Here is a 27,395-nt window from a genome sequence, read left to right on the forward strand (position 1 = left end):
CATGGCGGAGCTGAGCGGCGGCAGCGAGGCCGTGGCCGTGGCGCTGTGGCCGCCCGGGGAGGCCCCGCCGGCCTTCCAGGTACCGGGGCGGGACACCGGGGAGGAGAGCGGGGCAGGGACACCTCCTTCTGCGGGGACACCTCCCTCTGCAGGGACACCTCCCTCTGCAGGCCCCTCCGGCCGGGCCTCGGACACCGCCGGCGGTGCTGCAGCCGCTGCTTCTCCGGGCAGCCTGCACCTCCCATCCTCCAGGGAAGGGTTTATCCCTAATATCTCATCTAAATCTGCTGCCTTTTAGTCTGTATCTGTTCCTGCTTGTCCTGGCACTCCAGGATGCCTAGGAATTTGCTTTAGTGGTGTTAGGGAGTCTATACAAGCCAGGTTCTAATAAGGCTTGAGGAAAAATTAAGCTGTGATCCCTGTAGAGCCAAATCTCCCTGAATTGCGTGGCCTGCTCGTATTTTACCGAAATGGTGGTTGAGGGACATGAAACTTGGTTTTGAGTAAAGCCGAGTGACTGAGAAGCTGGTGCTTATTAAAAAAAGAAATTTGCAAATGCACTGTCATCTTTCACAACACCCAGAACTGCCAGGTACAAGCTGCTGTGAAACGTAATATTTAGTGATAGCACATCCTCCAGGCTTCTAAATAACGCTGAATGCTGAGGAGGGAGTGGAAATACCCTCTGGCTGTCCTGTACCCTGGTTTGCAAATGTAGCAGTTTCTATCGGGTTTTGTTTTGCCACACTCCGTGGTTCTATAGCCATTCACCTGCTGGGGGCATCAGTGTAATTTTGAGAACCTGATTTTCTACCGGAATTAGGAGGAAGTGTGACTACAACAAGTTGGAGAGATAAATTGAAAGCATCTTCATTTTCAACATAATTGTGTATTTGAAATTCTGTGGCTTGAAGAGCTATAGATTAACCTTAGAAGTAACTTACTGAGCATTTTGAAGTGTGGGGAGAATTACTTTAACAATACCTTGATAATTCTGCAAGTAAATAATCCATAAATAAATATCTTTAGTACCTCTAGAAATGAAAATCATACATAGGAGGGTCTAATGAGCTGGTTTTTGTCTGCTAAGCATTTTTTGTGGCCAGGGGGCTGTTGTGAGAAATTCAGACACTAATCACAGAATAATAAGGTTGGAAGAGACCTCTAAGATCATCGAGTCCAACCTATGCCCTAACACCTCAACTAGACTATAGCACCAAGTGCCATGTCCAGTCTTTTTTAAAACACATCCAGAGATGGTGATTCCACCACCTCCCTGGGAAGAGCAATCAGTTCATTTTTGGCCTATATGGAATATCTGATTATGGAATATTCTTTTAAACATTTCAGACAAGTTTGAGTTGGAAGTTTACAGAAAGCAAAGCGTTTATGATTTGCATTCTAGGATCAGCCATTTACAGACAAAAACTTGTTTACCACTGTGGTTTCAAGCAGTGCTGCAAGGCTCTGACTGCTGTTGTCTCTGCAGTACAGCCCCGAGAGCGTGGCCGGAGCGGACGGAGAGCTGGAGCCCACCGAGGTGACCTTCCCGGGCTGCTCCTGCCGCAGCCGCTCCTGCGCGGCTCCCGAGTGCCCCTGCCTGAGCCGCGGGCACAGCTACAGCAGCCTGGGGCTCCTGCTGGCCGAGCAGCAGCAGCAGCAGCCCTTCTCCAGGCCCGTGTTCGAGTGCAACAGCCTGTGCTGCTGCGGGGAGGGCTGCCAGAACCGCCTGGTGCAGCGGGGGCTGCGGCTGCGGCTGCAGGTGTTCCGTACACAGCGCAAGGGCTGGGGCGTGCGCGCCCTGCAGCCCATCCCCGCGGGCAGCTTCGTGTGTGAGTATGCTGGGGAGGTGCTGGGCTTTGCCGAGGCTCAGAGGAGAATCCAGGCCCAGAGCCCACAGGAGCCAAACTACATCATAGCAGTGAGGGAGCACCTGCATGACGGGCGGGTCATGGAGACCTTCGTGGATCCCACGCGCATCGGGAACGTGGGCAGGTTCCTGAACCACTCCTGTGAGCCCAACCTCTTCATGGTGCCCGTCAGAGTTGATTCCATGGTGCCCAAACTGGCGCTTTTTGCAGCCGCTGATATTGCTGCTGGAGAGGAACTCACATATGATTACTCTGGAAGATTCCGGAATTTCCCAGGAGCCAGCAGAGAACACAAAGCTCTGGAGGAAGAGAACAGCCTGAGGAAACCTTGCTACTGTGGTTCCCGCACATGTGCTTCCTTCTTACCTTGGGACAGCTCTCTCTTTTCCACACCAGCGAGTTCTCCATAGCCTTTCAGCCTTCAACACACCTAAAAATACTGTTTTCTCTAGCACTTAAATAAAACTCATTGTGTTCCAACAAGGAAGCACATGGGGTTTCAGAAACAGCAAAGAGATGTGGTTTCAAGAACTAATTTTATGGAAAAACCTTTTCAAGGTGGGTAGTACAAGGGATTTTTGGAGCTTTGAGATGTTTCAAAATCAGTGACTAAGCCAGGCCTGGTGTTTTTGTCTGGTTTTTCTCTGACAGCTTGCTGTATGTTAAAGCAGCTCTCTCACTTTGTGCCTTTCAGGAAGAATTTGTACCTTTGGCACTTGTACATGGACAGGACATGATAACAGCAAGAAAAGTCACTGACAGTGGCACAAGAAAATAACACCATGACTCTTGCAAGGGCATTAGGTTCTTAAAATCCATTAAATTATTGCTTTTAAATTACTTGCTGTATTATTATTATTTTTGTTCCATAAAGCATAGTAACTACTAATTACTGATGTAAAAGGAAAGAGTAGCTGTAGTACTTGGTGTGTCCCTTCTCCAGCTGCATGCCCAAAGCAGCTGTGACTGACTGGCTGTTTCACTCCCATTTAGCTTCACTGAAGTGGTGCAGGACAGCAGCCTCTGAGGAGCACCACATCCCATCTTTTCTAATCACCTCAGCCTGAAGGCTGCTCCCGTCAGATCTCTGCAATCTGTTACTCCCCAGCACTCAGTTCCTGCTCAGGAAGCAAATGCAGCCCCTGCAGCAGGAAGCAGGATGGTGCTGACAGCTGGAAAGGAGAAATACAGAAGTGCATCTGAACAGCAACAGATTTGTGTTTTGGGCTGAACAGCTGACAGATGCACGAGGGTTCTTTCAGCTGCTAACTGATCCATGTTTTCACTACTCCAGGGCCAGGCAGCATGAAGTAAGGCCTGGCCTTTCCCAGCACAGGGAGAAGGTCATTCCATCTTTGCATCATCCCTGTCTGGCTCCAACAGCTGTGCAGGGCTTTTCTGAGCACCTCTTTCCCCCAGGGATGCACTGCCACAGGGGCACATTCTGTACCTGCAGGTCCCTTCACTTCCTTTCTGCAAAGATCAAGTTAAGACAGCTTCACATAGCCTGGTTTTGATATTTAAGATGGATAAACTGCAATGCCGTTTTTTATTCATGTCACACTGTGCCATCAGCAGCACAAACCCTCAGTTATTTGCTTTGGACAGTTGGATATTTACCTGTTTCCATACCCTTTGACATAAAACACACAAGGGAGTGCATCTCATGGGGATCAGATGTTCTGCAGGTGATCAGTAACTTCATTTTTAAATTGCAGACAACTTTGATTTGGACCTGAAGGATTGGTGCCACTGAAGGACTGAGCTGTCACTCCCAACTCAGTGTGCTCTTTCACAAGGAATCCAGGCCAACAGCTAAAAACTGGGAGCTCTCTGTAGTCCTGTCTGCTCTCCAAGAGCAGTAATGATTATCAATATTTCAGTATTCATTGGGAGATTTACTTCCCTATTGAAATATGATCAGAATAATTCAAGGATGCAGCTCTGAACCAATTGAAGGTCCCCTGCTCTGGCGAGTGGGGTTGGAATAAGATGAGCTTTAAGGTCCCTTCCAACTCAAACCACTCTGATTAACCTGATACTGACCAGGGATAAAGGACATTTTGCTATTTACTAAACAAAATCCTACTTGGTGTTTATGTTTGCTTCCTTGATAAGATGCAGTGTCAACCTCTCCCAGTTAAGTGCCTTCCTGCTGCTGCTGGGGTTTAGACACAGCTGTGGGTTTATGTTAAAATAAACATTACCACGTCATTTCTCCTAGGGTTAATCATTAAGCACCATTTCTGTCAGTGCAGAACCTTCCAAAGGATTTCAGCTGCTGGCAGAAGTAGTTTACAGGCTGAGTGGACATTAACTTCAGTCCTTGCCTCAATAAGGGTTCTGCTGTTATAGGAGGGAAGCTCCCTGGATCCCACACCTTGGAATGCACAGGATTCCAGGGCACAGCCTGGACTGCAAGGTCTCTCGTGCAGAAGAGAGTTTTATCTGGTTTTCTCCAGAGAAGGCATCATGCCAGCCACCTTGAGACCACAGGGCTGGGAGCAGATGATCCAATGCACTTCCTCTTTCCCTCCTGAGCAGTTTCAAGATGAGTGTTACAGCATCTGCACTCCTCGTTTTCAGGATGACAGCACAGTTTGTTACCTTCCTGTTATGAGTATGCACTTGGCATGATTTTGAGTAGTTAAGGAAGTGCAGATTACAAAAAAACCCAACCACCTTGAGCAGTATCTGGTCCTTGATCACAGCCCCACAGCAGGAGCACAGCTGAGCTCTCTGTCCCTGCAATCTGAGCCCTCAGCCCACGCCAGGGCTGCAGCTCCTGGGAGTGACCTGATCCCAGTTATCTGCTTGGAGCAAACTTCCCAGAACAGGAACAGTGCTGGACTGCTCAAAACAGCCACACTGAGGGCCTTGCAAAAACAAAATAATTGTAAATTGAGTTCTAAACCATCCTGACAGTTGTTAATGGCTGTTTTCCATACAGCTCTATACCATGCCTTGGCAATGCAGCTGCCTGGGGGAGTGCACCAAAATCTTACTACAAAAATTCCCTGTCAAGAAACTAGGAAAGAAATAGACTCTGTTCAGAAATCTGCTGAATTTCTGTTCACTTTCTCCTTCAGACTCCTTTCAGCTTCAGAGCTCCAGTCTGCCCCTCACAGCTCAGTGCTCATCCACAATGAACCCAAACAGCTCAGAAGGCTCTGAGCTTCCCTTCATCCTCCCTCCTCCTTTCTTCTCTGAGTGCAAAAGTGATTACCAATATCTCAATATTGTGTCACATCATGCTGTGTCCTGGCATAGATTTTTCTGCTTGCTGGGCTTACCTGGACCCCACTGGAGGCTGGTGTTCGGTGAAGGGCTGCCCAGGCATTCTCCTGTGTCATCTTTTCAACATGAAATCACTGCAGAAGGAGCTGCCAGGTGATGGATTTGCATTAAACTCAAACCCAATTTTCTATAGCAAAGACAACACTGGCAAGGACCAGCATCAGTACCAAAGGCTTTTGTTAATCCACAGTCACATTCAGATCCCAAAACGAGGTTGCTTTCAATTGCTCCCATTTCCCTTCTCACTTGCCAAAATTCCTCTCCTTCCCAGTGAGGAATTTTATTTTCAACAAAACAGTTTAGAAATTTACCCTATTAGGTCTTAGGGCTCACAGTTCCATCTGCCATCACTTCCATGACTCTTATTCAAGTGGAATCATTCATTAGCTTCAGTTTCTAATGAGGCCACTATTGCATTTTCCAAGTCGCCTACACTGCGTCCAAGAAATTCAAAGGAAATTGTGGTTTTCCATCAATAAAAGTCTTTGGCATAAACAAATGCTTGATATTTTATTCAAATATGTACAAGATTTCTAATCATCATCACCCTGAGGATCATCTCCCTCAGCTGCAGAAGGCACTTTCCTAAAGAGCAGCAAATATCTCCCCAGGAGAAGCCCATTTCTGGACATGATTTTCACTGCAAATGGAATGTAACAAAGGGCAAGCTGCCTGTGGGGAGAGCTGTCATCTCCCAGCCCTCATTCTTGACTCCTTCATTGTCTCTCAAAGCAGCCTAGAATTTCCTAATTGCCTAGAATTTTTTTAAAGCTGTCTAGAAGTTTATAAAGTCTTTTCTTATTGCATTTGAGTGTAGAAGTTCTACATAAATAAAACTAATTAATAAAGATCCTGTCTAAGGAGGAGCTTTTGTAATTGACAAGGTGGTGATCAGTCAAGGGCTGGACTCAATAATTATGGAGGTTTTTTCCAGCCTAATTCTGGGATTAAGTAGAATTTGAAAACATGATTGGCATGTTTCTGCTCAGTTTTGTTTCCAGTTGAATCCAAAACACCCAGGGCCAGGTTGCTCATGAACACGAAGGTTCTCCAAGCGCTCTCGAGTCGTGCTGGTTTTTCTTCCCTCAGCAGGAGCTTCAAGCAAGGTTTTTCCATGGTGTGCCATCAGCAAGGGACTCTGCTCAGTTTGTTGTCCCCGGGTGGGATGCAGCCCCTCCTGTGCCCTGCCATGCCCTGGGGGTGGCTCAGCGTGGCCCCGGGGCGGTGCTGGCGGCGCAGCGGAAGCCCAGGTTGGACGCGGAGCTGTCGGGGGTGTTCTGGCTCCGGGCTGCACAGCGGTACCTGTAGCAGTAGGACTGCACAGCAACACAGAAAAGGAACTTCTTAGCACAGCTGGGGCTCCTCGGGCAACAGCTTGTTAGATTAACAGATTAATTAGTTAGATTAATACAGCAAAACGTTGCCATCGCTGTGGGACAGATCGATGAAGTGCTACGGATGGAAATCGCTGCGTTAGAAATGAGGGAATCCTACACAGCCACCAGCTGACACAAAAGCTGGAATGAATGGCAAAGTGTCTGATAAAGTGTCAGCCAAGAATCTCTCCTGCTCTGGGAAAAAGCCAATTCAGCTTCCCCTCAGAGGCTGAGCTGTGTATCCATGTGCTAATGCCCCACTGGAATGGACAGGTACTGAACGTTTCTCTGAATGAGGTGCCAGACTTTTGGGATGGGATGTAAAAAAGTGCAGCTTCAGGCTCTGTCAGCTCTGAGGGAGAGAAGAGCAGCAGCACACAAAGATCAGTCTGAGCTGATGTCAGGCACCTAATAAAGAGCCCTTGTACTAACAGCAGTCAGTGGTTTTGTCTTGATACACAGCCTAGTTTTATCACCTACAAAAAAAGACTAGGGCAGACTAGAATCTTCACAAACCTTCAAAATGGGTCATGTTATTCATCACTGAAGAGCCTATTCCAGTGTTAATTTAATCAAAACTGCTAATTAACATCTGACATTGATTTCACCTAAGAAGGAAATCAGTGTAGAAAATGGGATCTCACTGTAGAAAATGTAATCTAATTATGAGAGTGATTTGCCAGCCACAGGCTTTGCAAGGGAAGAACAGGACAGCTTTAATGAAACAGGAGATGTACAATGAGGGCTTTGAAGCACTGCATGAGCAGAGTTTAAAACACTATTTTGTGTCATGAACAGCCATCAGTCTGTGGTGACATCCTGACAGTTCTGAAGGATTTTCAGGTATGCCACCAACAAACACTTCATCTCCCAGCCAGCTCTGCAAACACCTGATATCATTGAACCATGGAATTGTAAAAGGATTTGGGATTGAAGGGCCCTTAAAGCTTATCCAGTCCCAACCCCCTGCCCTGGGCAGGAACACCTTTCCCTAGACCAGGTTACTCAGAGCTCCATATCCTTTCTGGATCAAAAGCCAGTTTTTTATGTTCTAGAACTTAAAAAACAAAGTCACATCCATACTTTCTACTCTGACAAGCATCACTCAAGCTCTATCATGAAAATACCATTAGAAGCCTACATCAGTTTTAAGTTCTGCATTTAAAACCCATACTGATTTAAAAAACTTACTTGTTTTAACTCCAAGCTAAGCAAAAAGAGGTCCTTGGGAACATCAGGTGTGGCTCTTCATAAATGCCATGAAACCCCTTGACAAGCATCCAGGCTGCCAGGAAACTGTCAGAGGATCATGGTCAAGTGCTTTCAGAGGGAAGAGGAACAGGAGAAGAGCACATAAGTTACCTTATGGCACATGTAGGATCCACCCTTCTTCACTCTGTCCGTGCCCGAGGACGGCCCTTGCTGGGGAGGGAGGACACTGGTCAGTACTCAGGGAATAACTGATCATTGCAGGCAGTAAGGGGATGGGGAAGGAACATTCAGAAATATTCCAGACACAGATCTCAGTGGTGTCTGAAGCACACAGCTTGAAATAATTCTGCCCTACAGGATTTGCAGGTGACAGTAACTGTGCTCCCTCCCCAGTGCTGCAAATATTTAACATTCCAGGTGCTGCCCACTGATAATGCCTGGGAACAGGGGGATTCCTGAAGAGGGTTTTACCAGGAAGGAAGTGAGCTCCAGCTTTCCTCAGTGACCACCCTGTGACCAGTCTGGTACACTTGTCTCCCACCCAGGTCTGCATTACCAGGGGTGATGTTCTAGAAGAATCTACCCCAGAAGAGCATTTGCAACTGAACATAAATCCCAGGGACTGTCAGAAAACCTTGAGAGTTGATGTTGACAGCTTTGTGTGAAAGTTCACCACACAAATCACAGCAGCTTCATGTTTGCTGCCAAAATTTATACGTGTGAAAAAGAATTTGGCATTTAATGGCACACAAATACTCAAGGAAAGGCACACCCTGAGGCAGCATCCGCTCCTTCCCAGCCTGGTGCTGCTCCACAGCCCAGCCCTGCTCCCACTGAGGCCTCTGGAAACTGTCCCCACACACCTGCAGGTGCATGCACAGTCCCTGCTCTGAGATAAGCCTCCAACCAGCACAGTCATCACCCAGCCTGCTAATCTCATTTCAAGGGAAGCCAGGAGAAAACTGACCTAAAAAAAGTTCTGTGGGAACAAGACAAAGCAGAACAATGGGGCTGTGGAGCAGGATTTCCCCTAAATGCTGCAGGGCTGAGCAGCAATCTGCGCAACTGGCTCCAAAGACACTTGTATAAATGAAGAGCAACATTTCTGGTTTGGGTTAGAAAGCTCTAAATCTGTCATGTGTCAGCAATTACAAAGGGCTGACCTGTACTGAGCAGTGTGTGAACCAAAGGCTCAGAATTGCATCTTTTCATTAACTACAAAGATCTTCACCAGGACAAAACTGAGCATCAAAGGTTATCTAGTAACAAAAAAAACAACTTAAATTGACCCCTACAGCCTCTGAAGGAGGATTACAGCCCTGAAATACCTCACCTGCAGAAATCTGCTGTAGTGTCCTCCATAAATCTGTTCCATTATAAAACATCATTCTCTTATTTAAAATCACTGAAGGTAAAGAGTTTATCAGAAGACAACTGGCAAAGATGTCAGAAAACCAATAGACATTAGCAGCAGCATTTGCAGTTAATATTTGCTTGTGCACATATCTCACTGATAGATGAAGGAAACTGCCTTGGCTGTGCTTCCCCTCATAAAAGCTAATCACAGCCCAGCAATTAAGGTCACATTTGATTAAAACGAGCAAATCTCTGTTCTATCAAGCACCATTGTTTTATGGCCTGGCCTGGAGAAGTGCACCAGCTGGTACTGAAGGGGAAGGACATGGGTGCAAAGGCCAGAGCTGTCCAGACTTTGATCCCAGATTTAAACCCCAGAGTTTACTGTAAATTAACAAGGTTATTCTGTACTAGAATACTACAAAAGCCATATTCCAGTCTGATTACATAAGTGCTTATGCATTCCATTACCAAAGCTCATAAAAGTAGGATTGTTCTTTTAAAAGTTACTAAAAAAAACCCAGAAGTTTGTTTTTTTTTTGTTTATGAAAATAAAGTTCTACTTCTTTGATTACATCGAACAAATACTTTCTGATGGTGCATGGTGATTTCCAGTGCACAGCCACATGGTTACTCTGTTTGGAGAGAAATCAGTTTTCAAACAGAGAACTGCAGCTCATACAAAAAATCAGGGCCAGAAGTCACCACAAAATAACCCCTAAAAGGACTCTGGTTTGATTGGACCTCACACACACAATTTGCTCTCTCTGCTAAAGGATCAGTTACATTTTTAGGGAGGAAATCCTTCCCTGGCAGGGTGGGCAGGCCCTGGCACAGGTGCCCAGAGCAGCTGGGGCTGCCCCTGGATCCCTGGCAGTGCCCAAGGCCAGGCTGGACACTGGGGCTGGAGCACCTGGGACAGTGGGAGGTGTCCCTGCCATGGCAGGGGTGGCACTGGGTGGGCTTTGAGGTCCCTTCCAACCCAAACCATTCTGGGGTTCTGTGACTGCAGGGAGGCACCTTCATTCTAATTATTTATTTGAGACACTTTGGTGTTGATGATTCCAAGGCAGCAGCACTTCCCTGCTGGATTAAGGTGGGGAACAACTATCCTGTGACTTTTGCTCTGTTCAAGAGTTTGCTGAAGTTTTAAACCCAGACACTTCAGGAAGTATTTAAAAATCAGGTGTTAACAATGAGGCTTTTAGGGGTTTTTCATATGCAAACTGATTGTCAGAATCCAGTGTCTGAGGCAGAGCACTTCAAAGTGAATTCCAAAGGGTTTTTCTGGTTAAATGGGTAAGGAAACTGCATCTCCTCATGTGCAAAGGTGTCCCAAAATAGCCAGGCTGCAGTTATCTTCTGAGACATTAGAACTGATTAGCACCAGATCTATCAGAGCCCAGCTCTTCAGTCTCAGCAGAGCACAGGGCAGTGTAACCTAAATATAGGATGTGTTCTCTGGGCTGAGAAGACTCTGAATTCTTTCAGAGGGTCAGAGCTCAGGCAAAGTTTTTTAACATATTAAGTTTAACACCCTAAATCTTCAAAGCAGCTTTCTAGCACTGGAGAGATCTGGGCTATGCTGAGGATTGGTTACAAGGAATGGATGGAATTCTGCACACAGATTGTTTGGGGGGTTCCATAATTGATTGTCTTGCCTTCACAAGTAATTACTGGGAATAAAAATAAACCTGAAAGTGCTTTTTAAGTTGTTAGCAAATAAAAACCACTGTATTTGGTGGGCTTTTGAGTGACAAACTCTACGTGGCCTTACTTGTCATATTCATAAATCATGGGATTCACTCATCCTGGATAACTGGGAGAGGAGCAGATCTAACACTGGAACTGGAATCTGCTGAGACAGAGCACCAGTGATCCCACACATCTCACCCTGCAGGAACCTCCATCTGCCTGCCACAAAGAAAAACAAAGATTCACCTCTCAGAGCCTGGTGACTTCTCCTAAAACTCAGTTTTATCACATGTTCAGTTTAAAACAAGCTACCAGAAGCCAGAAAGATAATTCACAATGGTTTGTTCTCTGCCTGGGAGGGGGAAAATAAGCAGAGCTTGTAGCAATATGAATGACCTAAAACCCTTCCTTTTTTTAAAGAAGTCATTCCACAAATTCTTGATTTCTGTAATATGAGGCCAGTTGGGAAGTATTCAATGAGTATTCTAACCAGGTGTGAACAACTAACCAAACAACACCAAAACTGCACCAGAGCACTGCAATTGCAGCGTGGATGAGCTGTGCTGTGATGCTCCCAATCCCCCACCCCAGGAGCACAGAACAGAAGCTTTCCCACAGCAAGGAGACCCTGATGTGCCAAGCAAACACTCACAGGGTTGTGGAAGTCCTGGGGGGAGTGGTGCACAGCCCACCAGTCCGATGTCCACTCCCAGGCGTTGCCCACCATGTTGTAGAGGCCGTACCCATTGGGGGGAAAGGCAGAGACCTGCACAGGAAGGGAACACAGCTCTGTGACACTCCAAACAGGGCTGGAATCCTCACACCAGTCTGCTCAAGGTGCACTTGGAGGAGCCCCAAAAGCAGACAGCAGATCAGCAGTGCAGACCTGGAGCACTTCCACAAGGCTGTGGTCACCTCTGTGTCCTCAGCACCCTGCTCCAGTGTGACACAGCATCCCCTCGCTGGCTTTGGAGACTCAGCCTCTCCAGAGAGGCACTGTTTGAGCAGCAGACACACCTGGCATCAGGGACTTGACCCCACTCACAGCTCCCAGACTCCCCTCCCACCAAGGAAAAGCCAGGGTGGCTGCCAGCTCCTGCCTGGGCAGACTCCTCTTGTGATGAAACTGTTGCGTTTACTTAACTATCATTAAATAATTCATTCACATTCTTGATTGCCTTTAAAATTCCACTCTGGTTGTTATACTAGTCAGGCCCAACCTTTCCCCAAAAGAGAAGTTTAATGTCTTTTAAGTTATTGTGTGATTTTTGAGTTCACAAAACTGCAAGGCCAGAAGTGCAGGCAGAAAGTATTTCAGCTTCTGACTACAAACTGACTGGGAGAGGGGAAAAGAGGTCAGTTTGAGAGGAACTAGAAGTTAAAATGAAAGTAATCTTTACTTTTCAATTAGCTTGTAAAAGAGTCCCTTGATAATGTTCAAGCCTGCAGTGAAATTTAATGCAACTTAAAATCTAAAATGAAAGAGCACAGGGATGGAAAACAGCCATGGCTCATCCTCCTGAAGACAGACCTTAATTTTAGGAAGATTAAGATCATTTCCACATGCTGGATTGTCTTTGAGACACACTTACAGGTGCAGTCCCCTTGTACCCATCCTCTGCTGTGTTATTGGTGGGGAATTCTCCCTGCCAGATATTGGCATAGTGCTGCCCTTTGGGCTGCAGCTTGTTGCCCCACGGGAAAAGCCTGAGGAAAGACAAACAGAGCAGCTGTCAAACACTGTTAATTAAAAGTCAGTTTATGGAATCCCAGACTGGTTTGGGTTAGGAGAGACCTTAAATCCCATCCAGTGCCACCACCCCTGCCATGGCAGGGACACCTCCCACTGTCCCAGGTGTCCCCAAGCCCCATCCAACCTGGCCTTGGGCACTGCCAGGGATCCAGGGGCAGCTGTGGCTGCTCTCTGCCAGGGCCTGCCCACCCTTGCAATAAATACCTTTTTCCTAATACTCCATCTAAACCTCCCCTCCCTTAAGTTTAAAGCCATTCCCTGTGCCCTGTCCCTCCAGGCCTTGTCCCCAGTCCCTCTCCAGTTCTCCTGGAGCCCCTTCAGGCCCCTTGAAAGGCTCTGAGCTCTCCCTGGAGCCTTCTCCTCTCCAGATGAGCACCCCCAGCCTGGCTGCAGAGCAGCTCTGGGGTAACAAGGCCCTCAGAAGCCCTCCCTGTGTTCCCAGCCCAGCTGCAGCCCCTGCCCTGCACAGGTACCTGTTCTCCAGCCCCCCTCGACAGCTGTACTCCCACTCAGCCTCCGTCGGCAGCCGCTTCCCTGCCCACCTGCAGAAGGCCAGGGCATCATTCCAGGAAACATGAAGGACTGGATGGTCCATTCTGGGAACAAAATGAGCAGGACAGGCTCCTCAGGACACCAGGCAGACTCAGGGCTGCACAGCACATTGTGACAGCCAGACAGGGGCACACAGGACTGACCAGTCACAGTGCATCAGGTGACTTTACAGCAAAGTTACTTAAGGAAAAGCAGTAAAATGCTGGGAGGGAAATGCAGCCATCAGAGGGAAACAGGAGGAGAAAACAATTAACTTCTGTTAGTCTCGTGCTGCTGCCACCTCCAGCTCTGCAGTTATTTCTGGTTTGTGGTTTCTCAAGTGCAGCACCCAGAACTGTCCATGCCCTGCCCTCTGGGGGAGCCTGGGTTTGCAGAGCCACAGGAAAGCACTGGAAACCTGCAGCACCACCACTGCCAAACCAGCCTGGCACAGGGCATCTTGCATCCAACCAGCCTGGCCAGGGCCATCTCAGCCTGCAGGCAGGATGCTCAACAGGAAAATGCACATGGCAATTTAATGGTGACTGTTCTTCCCTCCCCTGTGGCTCCTCTCCTGCTCTGGGCCCTGCCCCTGCTGTCAGCTGGGGGGCTTTGAGGGAGAGGTGACATGAGGAAAAGTCTCACCAACTCTATCAGCTTTTGCAGCACCCTGTCCAGGATACTGAACTGCAGAAATTTAGCTGGGAAGTGACTTTCCTTGGGTGTTTTAAGGAGTCACAGTTTACACAAGAGCTCCCATCTTTAATGGGATTTGGATCCAGGACTGACATTAAAATCCTTGTCCCTTTTTCCAGAAAAAGACAGAAAAAAATTGCCCAGCCATTCTTGCAGAAGGATCCTACCCATCCAAGCCTCCAGTAATCCAAGATGCTCCCAGAGCTGAGGGTCCAGGAGAGAGAGGAACTTCCTATGAACTTCTCTTCCTGCCCCATTTAAGAATCCAGTGTATCCCTGTTAACCCCTGGGGCCATTTCCAGGTTCCCAGCAGCTGTGCCAGGCCAGGTCTGCACCAGCCCAGAATTTCATGGCAGGCTTCCAGCTCCTGTCTGCTGCCTCTGACCTCAATTCCTGGCTCCCCCTAACAATGCCTCCAGCTATTATCTCTATTTTTGCCTCAGATAATTCTTTCCTTGCCCTTGGAGAGCAGATAACTCGTTACTGAGCGTTTCAGCCATCAGATGATGGTGCACTAACAAAGTCCTGTCCTTAGAGGACTCAAAAACCTACTAGATCTAGGCTAGAGAGTCTGATTTGATTTCAAAATGCTGTTAGAAACTTTCACTAGCTGATGAAGTGCCAACTTCATTGACACCAGCCTAGTGAGAGGAGCAGTTGCAATGTTAGAGGTCCCAAATGAAGACAGTAATTTGATTTTCTAGGCCTAAAATTCATCCCACTTCAGAATGGAAAGCAATTGTATGAATACAAGGATCAGCAAGCTTCAGGGTTTGTGCAGGCAAAGGGTGGTACTAACTGTAAGAAAAAGCAGAGTTCTCCAAAGCATTCAGAGGTTCTACACAGTCACAAGTGCTTTCTCACAGAGTCAGAATACAGTGGAAAAAGCACAAAACCCCTCAGCCTTTTGTTGCCAGAGAAAGAGGCTTCCAAATCCCACATGGAAGAGTGCACAGTGCCCAGACTTCTGGAGTGTGCACACAGGGAGGATTGATTCCTCCCCTCCAAACCCAGGTCTGGAGTTTGCGACCCTGGAAGATCCTCTGTGTTCCCTGCTGGCACCCAGACATGAACAGCAAACACTGAGGCTCAATCAGCACAGTCCTGACAGACCTTGGTGCTCTCCCTCACTGACCATGGCCATGGAATGCTGCATGCAGCTCATCAGAAGGTGGGAAACAGTCCCAGAAGCAGCAGCCAGCAGGTGACTGAATAAAGGCTTTTCCTGCAGCCCCATTCCTGTGGGAGCCAGGGACACTCCCTGTGTTTTGTGATGGAACGGGTGCTCGTGGCTCACCTGCTGGAGATGCTGGAGTCAGGGCCCTCAGGGTGCCTCCAGCTGGCTCCTTTCACAGGCAACCACCAGGGAGCAGCTGCCACCTGAAAATGGACAAGAGCAGCAGGGAAGGACACTTCAATTCGCACCTAAGGGATTTGCTGAAAACCACCAGACCCCTTCCAACCCAAACCAGCCTGTGCCTGTGTGAATTTCAGCTCCTGCCTGACTTCAGTCTGACACAATCTGCAGAGGGGAAAAAAAAGTTACAATTTTGGCCTAAAGAGCATTTTTACCCTAATTATTTACTCCCTGGACTCAGTGTTTTGACATCACTGAAACAACCCCTGATGATGCCCTTTAGCTGGGGGTCAAACACTCATCTTGCAACACATTTGCTTTCCAGGTCATTAACCCAACTCAGCTGATTTTAAATTATTTGCTCTCAGCTTCCAGAAGGTGGAGACAGAAGGGAAGTGAAGCATGAAGCCTTTTTCTTTTTTTTTTCCCCAGCTGGTTTGCTGGGAAACATCACAAAGCCAAAATCATCTGTAGCAATGCAGACATTGAGTAGTTCTCTCAAACCAGAAGTCCCAAATTTGGTGCTTCAATGCCAAGGAGCTTTTCCTGGAAGACATTCTTTAGGGATTTCTTCTATAAGGCTTACTTCAAAGCAATGCTTAACTGTTCTGATTCATATTCACTTACAAATACTTATTTTAATAATGGGGCCCTCACTGAGGCAAAGAAAGGAACATTTATGCCACCCATCAACAGTGGGTTTATTGCAGCAGCTTCCAAAATACTCCTATTATAGAGATAACATCTATAAAGAACAAAAATCAGAGAAAATAAGCCTGGAATGCTTTAGGAGGTAAACAAGCCAGAGGCTGGTTAGTCCTAGACTGACTTTGTCAAGTGTTATTCACAGAGGGAGGAAAGGTGCCAAGAGTGTTACCCCTTAACTCTCCAAACCTTCAGAGCAAAGTCCAAAAAGTCACTGCAAGCTGGTATTGAGGAGACCCAGAATCAGTCTGGTCAAACAATTTTAACAGCAGCTTCTGGGGGAAGCTGCATCCTTCAACAGAACGTGTCATTACATGTGTGTGGGACAAGAGATTATGTGTGTCACACAGAGATTGTCAAGAAAACTCTGGTCCAAGCTACAATCAAATCATTCACGTGGATATTTCAGTAGCAAGTGACCAAACACACGTTATCCTGGGTTTAGAGCCTCATCAGGCTGTGCTCTGCCAGCCTTTCCCTCCTCCCCTCCCAGCACACACAGATTTTGCCTACAGCACATCTGGGTATGGAAAAGCTCTCTGGAAATCAATAATCAGCAATCTTGGACTAAAGTTTCAAATCCCAGAATGAGACCTTCCTGCAGATACTCTGCTCAACTCTCTGAGCACGAAAACTTCAGAGTGATGGAGCTACTAAACTGATACAACAGTCACAGTATAAAACTAGTCTGATTTAACCAATTCCTTGCCCATATTGAGGTTTGACCTTTAAACTACACTGAAAATAGGACAGAAATCCAAAATTAGCATTTTACAGCTATTTAAGGAAAATAAAAGAGCAGCAGAACCACTTGCTAAAGCTAAAATCTGAAAGATCACAAGAAAGATTTCGACAGTTTCTAAGCACAACATATTTTTGTAAATTAAACTGCTGGGTTTTGAATAAAAACATCTCTGCAGGAGACTGCAAAGATTTACACTTTAGACGACTTTAATTTTGGAAAACATTTTTGTGATGCAAAAGAAAAAGCAGATGCTTTCAATCAGGCTGGTTTATTTTAACCCAAGAAAAATGTCTCTGCACAGGAAAGCACTGCGTGCGCACAGCTCCCGGCTGTGGCTCTGCTGAGCTGAGCACCAAATGGCTGCCAGGCTCTGCAGAGCACCCAGAGCAGTCACACACGCAGGGCTGGGACAGGGATAACAGGGAGAGCACAGAGAGCCTGCAAGAATTACCTGGAGACTCATCCAAGGCAGCCCCTGGCTCTGGTGAACACACCCCGAGCTGCTCCTTCCAGAAATCTCCTACCTGAAATCCAGAGTTCTCTCCCAGAACTTCTCACAAGTCTTTAAAGCTTTTAATTGCTCTAAATCTAATTAGCAGAAGAGCTAATTAGACAGAGATATTACAACATCACAGTTAATACAGCCAAGTCCTCCCCTGCCAATAATAAGCTTAGTTACTTTCATAACACTTCACGTTCTGCTTCCCTCCAAAACATGTTCTGTGCACTGGCAACAGATTCCGGCTGTCCAAACAGCAGCAGATGCTGCTGAGCAGATCTTGAATCAGAGGACAATCCCCTTCCTTGTGGTTAATTCTTGCAGCATGCCACCTGTGCCAGGTTGCCCACACCTGCCCTGCAGTCCTTACACCCTGGTGCACAGGGAAACGTTCCCAGAGCAAAGCAGAGGCACAAAGGCTTGGTTTGGTCTGATCCAGCTGGAAACAGGGATTATCCAGCTCTCCCCTCCAGGATTAAATCTTAAGAACTCCCTGTTCTGCTTCTTGCAGACCCAGAGAACTGTGAAAAGAGAGCCCAGTGTGCTAACACTGGGAAGAGCTCAAACAATTAATTCCAGCCCACGAGCTTTGCACAGGGACAGAGCAATTTGCAGAGCTGGAGCCTGAGCTCCCACTAACAGCCTGCAGAAAACTCTCCTCCTAAGTATTCCATTTTCCTTTCCAAGTGGGCTGGGACAGCCTAACTTTAATTGCTCCATTACCTCACAATGTCAAGATTTTTAAACTACTTCACAATTAGCTTGAAGAAAATTCCTTCCTAAATCTATGTAGAAAAGAAAATTAGAGTGGGGAACATCACCAAGTGAGTTTCACTGTTGGCATTACCCTGTGGCTGCTGCTGCAGTAGGGGAATACCCCTAAAAACCACCCCAAAGGCACCCAGCCCAAGGCCATAAAAGCATTTATTATCCTTGCACTAACCTGTCACAGGCCACGTTCGAGAGAAAAACAACCCCCACTTGAGGAGCAAATCTCAAATTCAAATCAGATTTATGTATCCAAAAAATTACCAAAAATAAACTCAACAGAGGAGCTCATCTTGGCTCAGGCTCCAACATTTCCACCGAGTAGCAAGTCCCCTGAAATAACAAAGCTGTGGATTTGAACTTTAAGGCAGGCCCACAAGATGATGACAAATTCATGCTGCTGTCCAGTCATACTGCACCAAACACCAGCTTTTTTTGTGCTACAGCATTCTAATGCTATTTTAATAAAGTATTTTAAAAGCCTTACTCCAGGTCAGGATAAACAGCTGGAAAAAACCAAAAGTGACTCCAGAGTATGAACTTCAGAATGAACTGTGTGAAAAGACATTTTGAGTGAAAAGCAGCCCAAGTCTGGAAACCACTTTAAGAACCATTTATTAAGTGGTGGGTTCTTAAAAAACCACTCCAGTTCAGAAGCTGACTTAATAGGTTACCACTTGTTTCAATCAGATGGTGCTGAGCTCTGTACATCTTTAATATGCAAAAGGATCTTGTTAGCATTGGTAGGATGTGAGGAAAAATTTGTTATTCAGTAAAGAACATAATTTTTGGATGAGATTTTGTTTTATTCATGTAAGGGAGATACACAGAAATCTCTGACAGTTCTTCCTCCTCTAAGCCAGATCCTAAACCTTGAGCACTGATTAATGAACTAGTGAAGAAAGAGGCAGACAGAAAACAGAACATTTTTAGTAGGGTGAGAAGTTAAAGAAATAAAAATAATTACTGTGCAAAGGATCCACTTCACTGTCCCCACAGAGAACGAACCTGCTGTAATTATGCACAAGGACTGAGCCAGGATTGGTAAATCCTGCCCCACACAAACAAAACTCACAGTGAGCAGAGGATTTGTCCAGCAGGCAGCTCACACCTGCATCAGGGCTGGACTAGAGCATCTCCAGAGGTCCCTTCCAGGATTCTGTGAATACCTGATTTTACCAGCTCCTGCAATTCCCATGCTATTTATTCTATCAATTACAAGTCCCAGCTCCTTCAAAGCTCTAATTACAGAAGAATCTGTTCTCACTCTTAATTTCTAATATTAATGGCCTCCCTCATGAGCCCAGGAACGGAAGCAACAAGGGGGATGTTTAATATTGAATATTATCTGCCTTAAAATGCAGTATTTTACAGGAGTTTGAAACTGCACACCAAGGAAAGGCAGCAGCTTTAAAATATACTTAATTTTACTTTGTAAGTCATCAACTACAAAAAATACTTCAGATTTGATTGGAAACAAGCACTTCTATAAAGGGACCTTTTCTTTGCATAAGGAAAGGTCATTGAACTTCAGTTCAGACAGTGTAAAACTTCACAGCCCTGTCAATCCTCCAAGAAAAATACCCACAAATACGTGATGCTCAAATCCAGTCAGATTCATTAAGTGCAAGTTTTGGAATCTGAAGAAGCTTCTTTTGAGGAACTGATATTCCTGGTGAAGGCAGACACCTCTGGAAGTCTAATTTCCAGCCAACATCTAAATTTGCACTCCAACTGGTCATTTTTTCCACTAACCAAGTGCACATGAGCTGTAAGGAAAGGAGATGTGCACGGATTTATCCTGAGGCACAAACCATGCCCCGCTTTAAACTGCAGCTCTGATAACACAGGCTGATGTTCCTGGCAATTCCCAGGGAGAATTCCTGCACATCCCTCTTAGCAGTGGGAGTAGAGCACAAAAACCCACAGAGGAGCAGCTCCATCTTCCAGCTCCTTGCAGGGAGTAGCTGAAGCAGTGGGGGCTGCAAGAACAGCTCACCCTGCCCACACTGGCACTGTGGCCCACCTGCAGCCAGGGCTCCTCTCAGCAGCAGCTTGGGATGTTCAGCTGAAATGCAGAATGTTTCACTTTGGGGTTATTGTGAAAAAATAGGCAAATTGCACAGCTCCAGGCCACTGCAGAGATTTCCATACAGACAGGGATGAAAGCAGCATCCCACAGTTCTGGATTGGCCAGAACTTAGTGCTGGCTTGAGCTGCCAGTGAGCCAATTCCACTGCATTCCAGACCCAAAATTCCATACCCTCAAAGGCAGCACACATTTGTATGCTCTCAGGCTCTTCAGTGCAGAATTCATCTGGTGTCAAAGCAAAAATTAATTTTTCTGCCTTCCATGAGCCAAGAATAACAATGTCCCCACTCCTCTCCAGTGAGCAAAGACTGAGGCTGCACTCCTGTTGTGTCATCCATGGTACCTGGACAGCAAGGAAACTCCTGCAGGGATTGGCAAGAGCTCTCAAATCCCTCAGAATAAAATGGAATTATGGAATGGTTTGGGTTGGCAGGGACCCTAAAGCCCACCCAGTGCCACCCCTGCCATGGCAGGGACACCTCCCACTGTCCCAGGTGCTCCCAGCCCCAGTGTCCAGCCCGGCCTTGGGCACTGCCAGGGATCCAGGGGCAGCCCCAGCTGCTCTGGGCACCCTGTGCCAAGGCCTGCCCACCCTGCCAGGGAACAATTCCCAATTCCCAATATCCCATCCAGCCCTGCCCCCTGGCAGTGGGAGCCACTCCCTGTGTTCTGTCCCTTTCCAAAGTCCTCTTCCACCTCTTCTAGAGCCCCTTTAGGCCCTGGAATGGGCTCCAAGGTCTCTCCAGAGCCTTCTCTTCTCCAGGCTGTATGTGAAGAATTTAAGATGTGAAGCTCCCAATTTTTTAAGCCCACACAAATAATTTCAGCTTCAAAGGACCTTCCCCCTCACCCCATAAAATCCTTTCCCATTTGAAGGAGCCCTCCCCTGTTCCATCAGTAACTCCCTCATCTGGCACAGCACCAAATCCTCCCTCTGCCACGTGACCACCACAAACTTGGAGGCCAAAACTAAAACCTGAGTACCCAGAAATCTGCAACAATTCCATCCTTGGCTGCTCCACCTCTTTTTACTGCTTCCCTTCCAGAGCTAAGGCCAGCCCACATTCCTGTCAGTGGCTATCAGGGAGCCCACCTCACCTCCAGGAAAGGCACACCCAGAGCTCCAACAATCACCCTGCAGCTCAGCTGGGTCACTCCTCCATCAGCCCCAGCTCTGCCTCAGCCAGTGGCTTTGAGGCTCTGGTAAATCTGCTTTAAGAACTGGAGAACACAAAGTGGCCAAACAGAGCAAAACCCCCAAGAGACACACACAGCTCATCATTTCCAAATTACTTAGTTTGGTACTTCCACTTTCAACTTTCCACAGTTATTTCACTGCATGTGAAATATTGCTGTAAAAAGTTACATTCCTGTTGCTCTTCCCCTATATTCACATTTACATTTCACATGCCTGTGCTTCACCTGGAGAAATCCTTGTCAAAACACTCCTGAGCCACTGAGGCAAAGGAAAACCACAGCCCTTTCTCCCACTGGTTGGCTGGAGGGATTTGCAGTGCCAGTAACACACCAATATTTATATCTTATTTCTGCTTTTCACCTGGTAGTTATGATTGAAGAAGGTGACTTTTAACAGCAAGCTTACTTTTAACAGCTCCAGAGAAGCTTCAGAAAGCAGCAGCCAAAAAAAACCACTTTGGGGTCCATCCCAGGCCTCTGGCATAACACTTGTCCTGTGAGCACTGCAGCCAACACTTGGAAATTTGGCTGACACACTCAGGAAAGCGGCTCCCAACACTCTGTGTTTACAAAATTGCCAAGGCTGAGCTTACAGCAGCATTCTTGGGGTTTGTTTGTTTGTTTTAAAACACCGAAACTGATTTAGGGATTTCTGCAACACAGAACTACACAGGAAAAGGAATTTCTCCAATACTGACTGTTGGGAAGATGGGATTAGCCATTCATTTTTTCATTTGTATTTTTTATTATTTTTATGAAGGCAGAACAAATCCATGGATGGATTTAGCATCAGTTATGCTGGTGGTGGGAACTGCAATTTAGCCTTATCTCTCCCAGTGCACAAATGCTAGTCCTGAATTAAAAGATTACAAACTGCACTTGTAATCTTCCTTCCCTGGCAACAGGAACCCAAATCCCACGTTCTCTGCCAGTGCCTCAGAGCACACACTCACACGGGGCTTCCTGAACCCTCCCACCTGTCAGGCTGCGCCCTGAAAACAAAAATCAAACTGTGTCCCTTCAGAGCTGAGGAGAAATCTGACAGGAGGGGAGCTCAGGAGGTGATTTTGTCCAAACCTGTGCTCAGAGCAGATCAGCTCGTCCAGGAGATGACATGACACAATCTGCTTATCTGCCAGGAGCTGCAAAGGGGACCTGACCTGCTAAGGAGGAGGTAAAGGAAGGCTGAGGAAGGCTCAGCAACACATTCACAACAGAAAAAGAGGAAAGAAAGGGCAGGGAAGATTTAGTACAGAAATGTGTTTCTTTTTAAACCAATATTCACTTTCACTCAACAGGAAACCTGGATCAGCTCCAGAGGAGTCAGCACTGCCCCTCCCAGGATCACTGCAGTGCCCAGGGGGATGAGGGGAGCTGCAAAAGCAGCAAATGAACACAGGATCCTCTAGAGAGGAGGAAACATCATAAATTCCAGCCATTCACAACATAAGGAATCTTACAAACAGCCTGAACTTCTCAGGTAGGGGGCAAAGAGAGACAAGGGGTTGATACCAAGTTTTGCTCATCAGGAATTGATGCTTTTAATTGTTTTTTAAAGAAAAAGGACAGAACAGATTGCAAATCCTCCCCACTTCAGCCCATGATTCCTGGTCAAACACCTCTCCATAATCCACATTTTTGCACCTGGCTTTGGGGACATTACAAAGCTCAGTTTTCCCTGCTGTGCTTGCCACCAGAGCCCAGGGATTGCTCAGGGAGCTTCCCCCTGCTGTGCTACTCACTGCTTGGTGGATGTCAGCCTTCACTGCCTCACTCAGCATCCCCTCAAACACAAAAGAGTCACCAAACTTCTCTGCCTGTGGAAAGAACAAAGGATTCAACCATTATGTCATCAAACGAGTGCTATTCTTGGAACCACACTCAACACTTACAGCTTTGTTTAATCAAGGATAAGAAAATTCAGAGAATCCTTAAGGCGGAAAAAACCTCCAAGGCCATCAAGTCCAACCTTTGACCAAACAAATTCTAATAGTGAATTTGAGTTCTCTTTCAAGGAAGCTGTTTTGGAACAGAAAATAAGGGATTTTTTTCTCGGGATGTTGTTTTTGTTCAGCAGCCACTGGGCAGATGGCAGCTCACTGAGCTTCTGCACATGTTTTTACTTTTATTAATTAAAAATGCAGTTCTGATTGTCCCAACTGCTTTCAGATGCTACAGTCATCAGTCTAATATGAAAGGGCATGTTTCATTCCTCTTCTTTTTCCTTTGGGAAGCACAATAAAAGACTTGAACCTTGTCACTTACTGCTCCATCATCACCATGTTTAAAAGTGCTGCTACAACAATAAAGAGTTAAAAGTAACTCAGTCATTATATCTAGCACTATATCAATCCAAAAGAATAAAAAATACAAGTAATTTCCATCAATCACAGTACATTATACCAAGAGAAAAAAAAAGGGAGGAGGTGTAAGTGGAGCCCTCAATGACACCAGCTGAGCCATGGGGTCTGCAACAGCCCTCATGTGATGCAGTTCTGCTTGCCAGGGCTCCAGGAACATTTTGATAACTCTCAGGCACAGGGTGGGATTGCTGGGGTGTCTGTGCAGAGCCAGGGGTTGGACTTGGTGATCCTTGGGGTCTCTTCCAGCTGAGGATATTCTGTGATTCCACATTTAACCCACCACACACGTGCTCATCCCAGAAGCTGTTTGCTACAAGCAAGCTTTGCTCCAACTCAAAATAGCTAAACCTCCCTTTTTTTCATGATGATGGAGCTAAGAAACAGAAATAGCAGACAAAAGAAGCTCTTCATCCAACCAGAGGATCCTGCCTTCCAAATGAGAACCAGTTCATCAAGTGAATTCAGCAAAGTGCCTCCTTGGAGACCTGCTCCTTCCCCAGGCTTCATTCCCCTGAAAGGGCTGTCAGGGTTTGTCACAGCTGCGTAGGAACAGGCACCTGTCAGGAGGGATCTGAGCTGCAGGCACAGGGGCTCCTTCCCGGCAGGAACCTCAACATATTCCTAGTCCATTGTTCCCAGGAACAGGCACACAATTGTCACTGCAGCTGCTGTTGTCTCCTGCTGAGGCACAGGGCTCTCTGTCAGCAGCAGGAGCTGTGCTGAGCCAGCCTGCAGAGCCCCTGGCCATCTCAGTTTGTTAAATCCCTCCTCCAGGTTTCTCTGAAATAAGGAGAATCTAACCTGGTACAAAGAGCTCCAGTGTTATAGTAGCCTCTTTGAGCTAGGTCTCACAAGCTCTTGGAGGTCTATAACACGCCCAAGACAGCTCAGCTACCCTTGGAGGCATAAAAATCAGCAGGATGGCTTCTGTTGCGGTGTTGGTAACAAAAAGACTTAATAAAAGGCAAAATAACAAACAGAGAAACTGAGCTAAGTGCTAGAGGTTCTTGCTCCTGGTAAAACACCTCCCAAAAGCCATTACTTTCTTTGTTCACTTCTTTTTCTGGTAAATTGCCCAGGAAGGACTTTTTGGCTCTTGTCCAATGAGCTATCTTAAGTTTGAGGTGAAGTCCCCATGGCCTGTGCGGTGGCTTTTGCACCTAATCCAGGAGAGAAACTTCTGGGCTTCTTTCCTTTCTGAGGGGACAAAGGACAGTTTGGCCACTCCATTAACAAGGGGTACACTCCTATACTCCAAGACCCAAAATACCAAAAAACCCCAAGCAAACCACCCCAAACTCCCCTGTAGAGACCTGCTGGCCTCACCCAGGCTGCAGGACAGATGTGAGCTCAGGTGACAATTATTAAACACAGCAACAAACACCTGACTGCCCTTTCAGCCCAGGACAGCAAGGCAACTCCCTCTCCCCACTACCTCCAGCAGAAATACTGGAGTGTGCAAATGCCAAACAAGCGTTGTGACATCCTTCAACAAGACAAGCCTGGTTCCAGCTGGGACTGTCCCAGGCTGAGGGCAGCCCTGGTGCCTCACCTCGGTGATGTAGCCCGTGGAGTTGACAAAGCTCTCAAAGTCCAGGTTGCTGACCTCGTACTGGTCCATGTAGAAGCTGCCAAGGTGGACTCTGCGGGCAGGGCCCTCTCCATCCTGCTGGATCTGGGGCTCCTGGGTGCCCATGGTGAACACCCCTGCTGGGATCAGCACCATCTGCACAGCAAACGCCCCCAGGGAGGCACAGTGAGACACTGAGCAGCACAGGCTGCTCCTGCTCCTCACCTCTGCACGTGACTTGGAAACAGCATTTTGGCCAGCCCATTTGGGGACACAGCAGACAGAACTGCAATTGGGGACAAATCCCCATTTTTCACAGGAAGTCTGGGTCACGCTTGTGCTCCCATGAGCAGAAACATGCCGTGTTTCCTATGTTACACTTTGCTGTTATTTCTGCAGTTACACCACTGCCAGGGCAGCAAGGAGCAGACAGTGAGCTCACAGCAGCTCCCCAGCACCTCTCCTGCCTCTTCGCAGAAGGGAAATGAGGATTTGGCATCATCTTTCTCATCCCATTTCCATGCTTCTTCTCCACTCTCCCACTCAGGTCTCTCCCAGCCACACCTAAAATTCACACACCTTGTAACTGGCCCATAAAAAGTGCTGCAAAAAGCTTCTCCTTCAGACTACCCACATCTGAAGCTGGCTGTGTCCTCATAACTTTCTCTACTAAGAATCTGAGCTCTTACAGACAGTCTAAAGCTGACTCCATAAAAGGCCTTCAGGATAAATCTGCTTACATTTTTTAGGACTTAGGAAATGACAACACAAAGTTGCACCACTTCCTCCCTCCCAATCTCTCTTCAACCCTCGGTAGCTGGAACAACTCCCTCAAGAGGTTTCCAAGCCAGGCTCAGAGCTCACTGGGCTAAACCCAGTGCAAAATTAACTCTTGCTGGCTCCCCAGTTCTAAAACCATGCTGGAAATAAATAAACCTGTTTGTGGGTGATGCAGAGGCCAATTCTTCTCTCACTTCTCTGCTGGTAAAGATGTTTTCTAGTTGAGCATCATCAAGTTACGTTGTGAGCATAATTAGCAATTAGCTTTCATTACCTACTGCTGGAGCTGCCAGCTGCATGAAGGGTTGGAGGACTTTTTCATCCTCCAGCCCCACAGCGAACTGCTCAGGTTTGTCACACAAAACACCCATCGGTGACATGGATCCCAAGCATAACAGGGATTATTCAATTCATATTCTTTAAATATTCTCCAATTTGTGAAGCGAGTTCTCCCACTGCCTGTTGCACACAGGCTTTTCCAGGCTGATGCAGCTTCCCAGCACTAGAACAGAGGCAGCAGGAGGTGAACTCCCTCATGTTTCCCGTTCTCTCCGTGAGGCAGGAGCGAGGCGGGGCCCGAAGCTGCACCCGCGCCCAAGCCCAATTCCTCAAGGGCTCGCCCCACCCGCCCATAATTTAATTTAACTTTCCCCACAGCAGTTCCCCGCCTGCTCCGTTATCCCGGAGGAGGCCGTGCTCCGCCGGGACCTCCCCCTCAGGTGGCTGGGCCCCCTCCCGGCCCGGCCCCGCCGCTCACCGGCCCCTGCCCGGCGCTCCGCCCGCTGCCCGCCGCCGCTGCCGCCGAGTAGCGCCGCGCCGCCGCCTCCCGCCCGTCCCCGGCGGCCCGGCCGGCGCTGCAGCCGCAGCCCGCGGTGCCGGGGGTGCCGGGGGTCCCGGCGGCCGCTCCCGCTCCCATCACCAGCAGCGGGAAGAGGCAGCAGCACAGCCGGGCGGGCGCCGCCATCTTGGCGGCGGGGCCACGTGCCGCACGAGGTCACGTGACAGGGAGCGTCTTAAAGGGGCCGCGCCTCGCCCTGAGGGGCGGGACAGGGGCTGTCCCTTCTGTGTGCCTCCCTGTCCCCTCCTTGTTCCCCCCGTCCCCTACTGACCCCTCGTGTCCCTCCCTGTCCCCTACTAACCCCTCGTGTCCCTCCCTGTCCCCCTCCCGTCCCCTGCTGACCCCTCGTGTCCCCCCTGTCCCCTGTTGACCCCACTGTCCCTCTCTGTACCCAGTGTCCCTACCTGTCCCCTCTGTGTCCCTCTCTGTCCCTCCCTGTGCCCTTGTGTCACCATCCACAGCAGTTCCTGCTCTGCTGAGCCCTCCCTGGTCCCGAGCGCCCCGAGAGGGGAGCTCAGCAATCCGCTCAGAGATCTCAAATGGGACAGGAATCCCCCCATCCATAAAACAGCTGCAGTGTCCCCACAGGTACCTCACGAAGGGCACCAAGGGTGTGCTCCCAGGAAAGGTGCTGTGGGATTGCCCCTCTCCAGCAGGGACTCGCAGTTCCTGGGTTCTCCTCCGTTTCTCCCAC

General features: G+C 47.8%; 2 protein-coding genes across 4 annotated transcripts; one reads left to right on the forward strand and one right to left on the reverse strand.

The window, feature by feature from the left end:
* Positions 1 to 2,711, forward strand: LOC115908353 (histone-lysine N-methyltransferase SETMAR). The gene is made up of 2 exons (XM_030956879.1): positions 1 to 79; positions 1,490 to 2,711. The coding sequence occupies exons 1-2, from the start codon at positions 2 to 4 to the stop codon at positions 2,279 to 2,281; spliced, it is 870 nt and encodes a 289-aa protein (XP_030812739.1). The 5' UTR covers position 1; the 3' UTR covers positions 2,282 to 2,711.
* Positions 2,059 to 26,827, reverse strand: SUMF1 (sulfatase modifying factor 1). 3 transcript variants are annotated; one of them, XR_004061107.1, is made up of 10 exons: positions 26,621 to 26,827; positions 25,066 to 25,239; positions 22,893 to 22,967; positions 15,085 to 15,167; positions 13,034 to 13,156; positions 12,400 to 12,514; positions 11,460 to 11,573; positions 7,907 to 7,966; positions 5,165 to 6,484; positions 2,059 to 2,096 (listed from the first exon to the last, which is right to left on the reverse strand). XR_004061107.1 is itself a non-coding variant. In XM_030956877.1 (9 exons), exons 1-9 carry the CDS (start codon positions 26,825 to 26,827, stop codon positions 6,374 to 6,376), a joined length of 1,062 nt encoding a protein of 353 aa, XP_030812737.1. In that variant the 3' UTR covers positions 3,119 to 6,373. The 3 variants fall into 3 exon arrangements, 1 of the variants encoding a protein (XP_030812737.1); XR_004061106.1 differs by lacking the exon at positions 2,059 to 2,096 and adding an exon at positions 3,119 to 3,344; XM_030956877.1 differs by lacking the exon at positions 2,059 to 2,096 and having other exon boundaries at positions 3,119 to 6,484.
* Positions 26,828 to 27,395: the final 568 nt, after the last annotated feature.

This window comes from Camarhynchus parvulus, chromosome 12, assembly GCF_901933205.1.
Source record: "Camarhynchus parvulus chromosome 12, STF_HiC, whole genome shotgun sequence".
Classification (NCBI taxonomy): domain Eukaryota; kingdom Metazoa; phylum Chordata; class Aves; order Passeriformes; family Thraupidae; genus Camarhynchus; species Camarhynchus parvulus.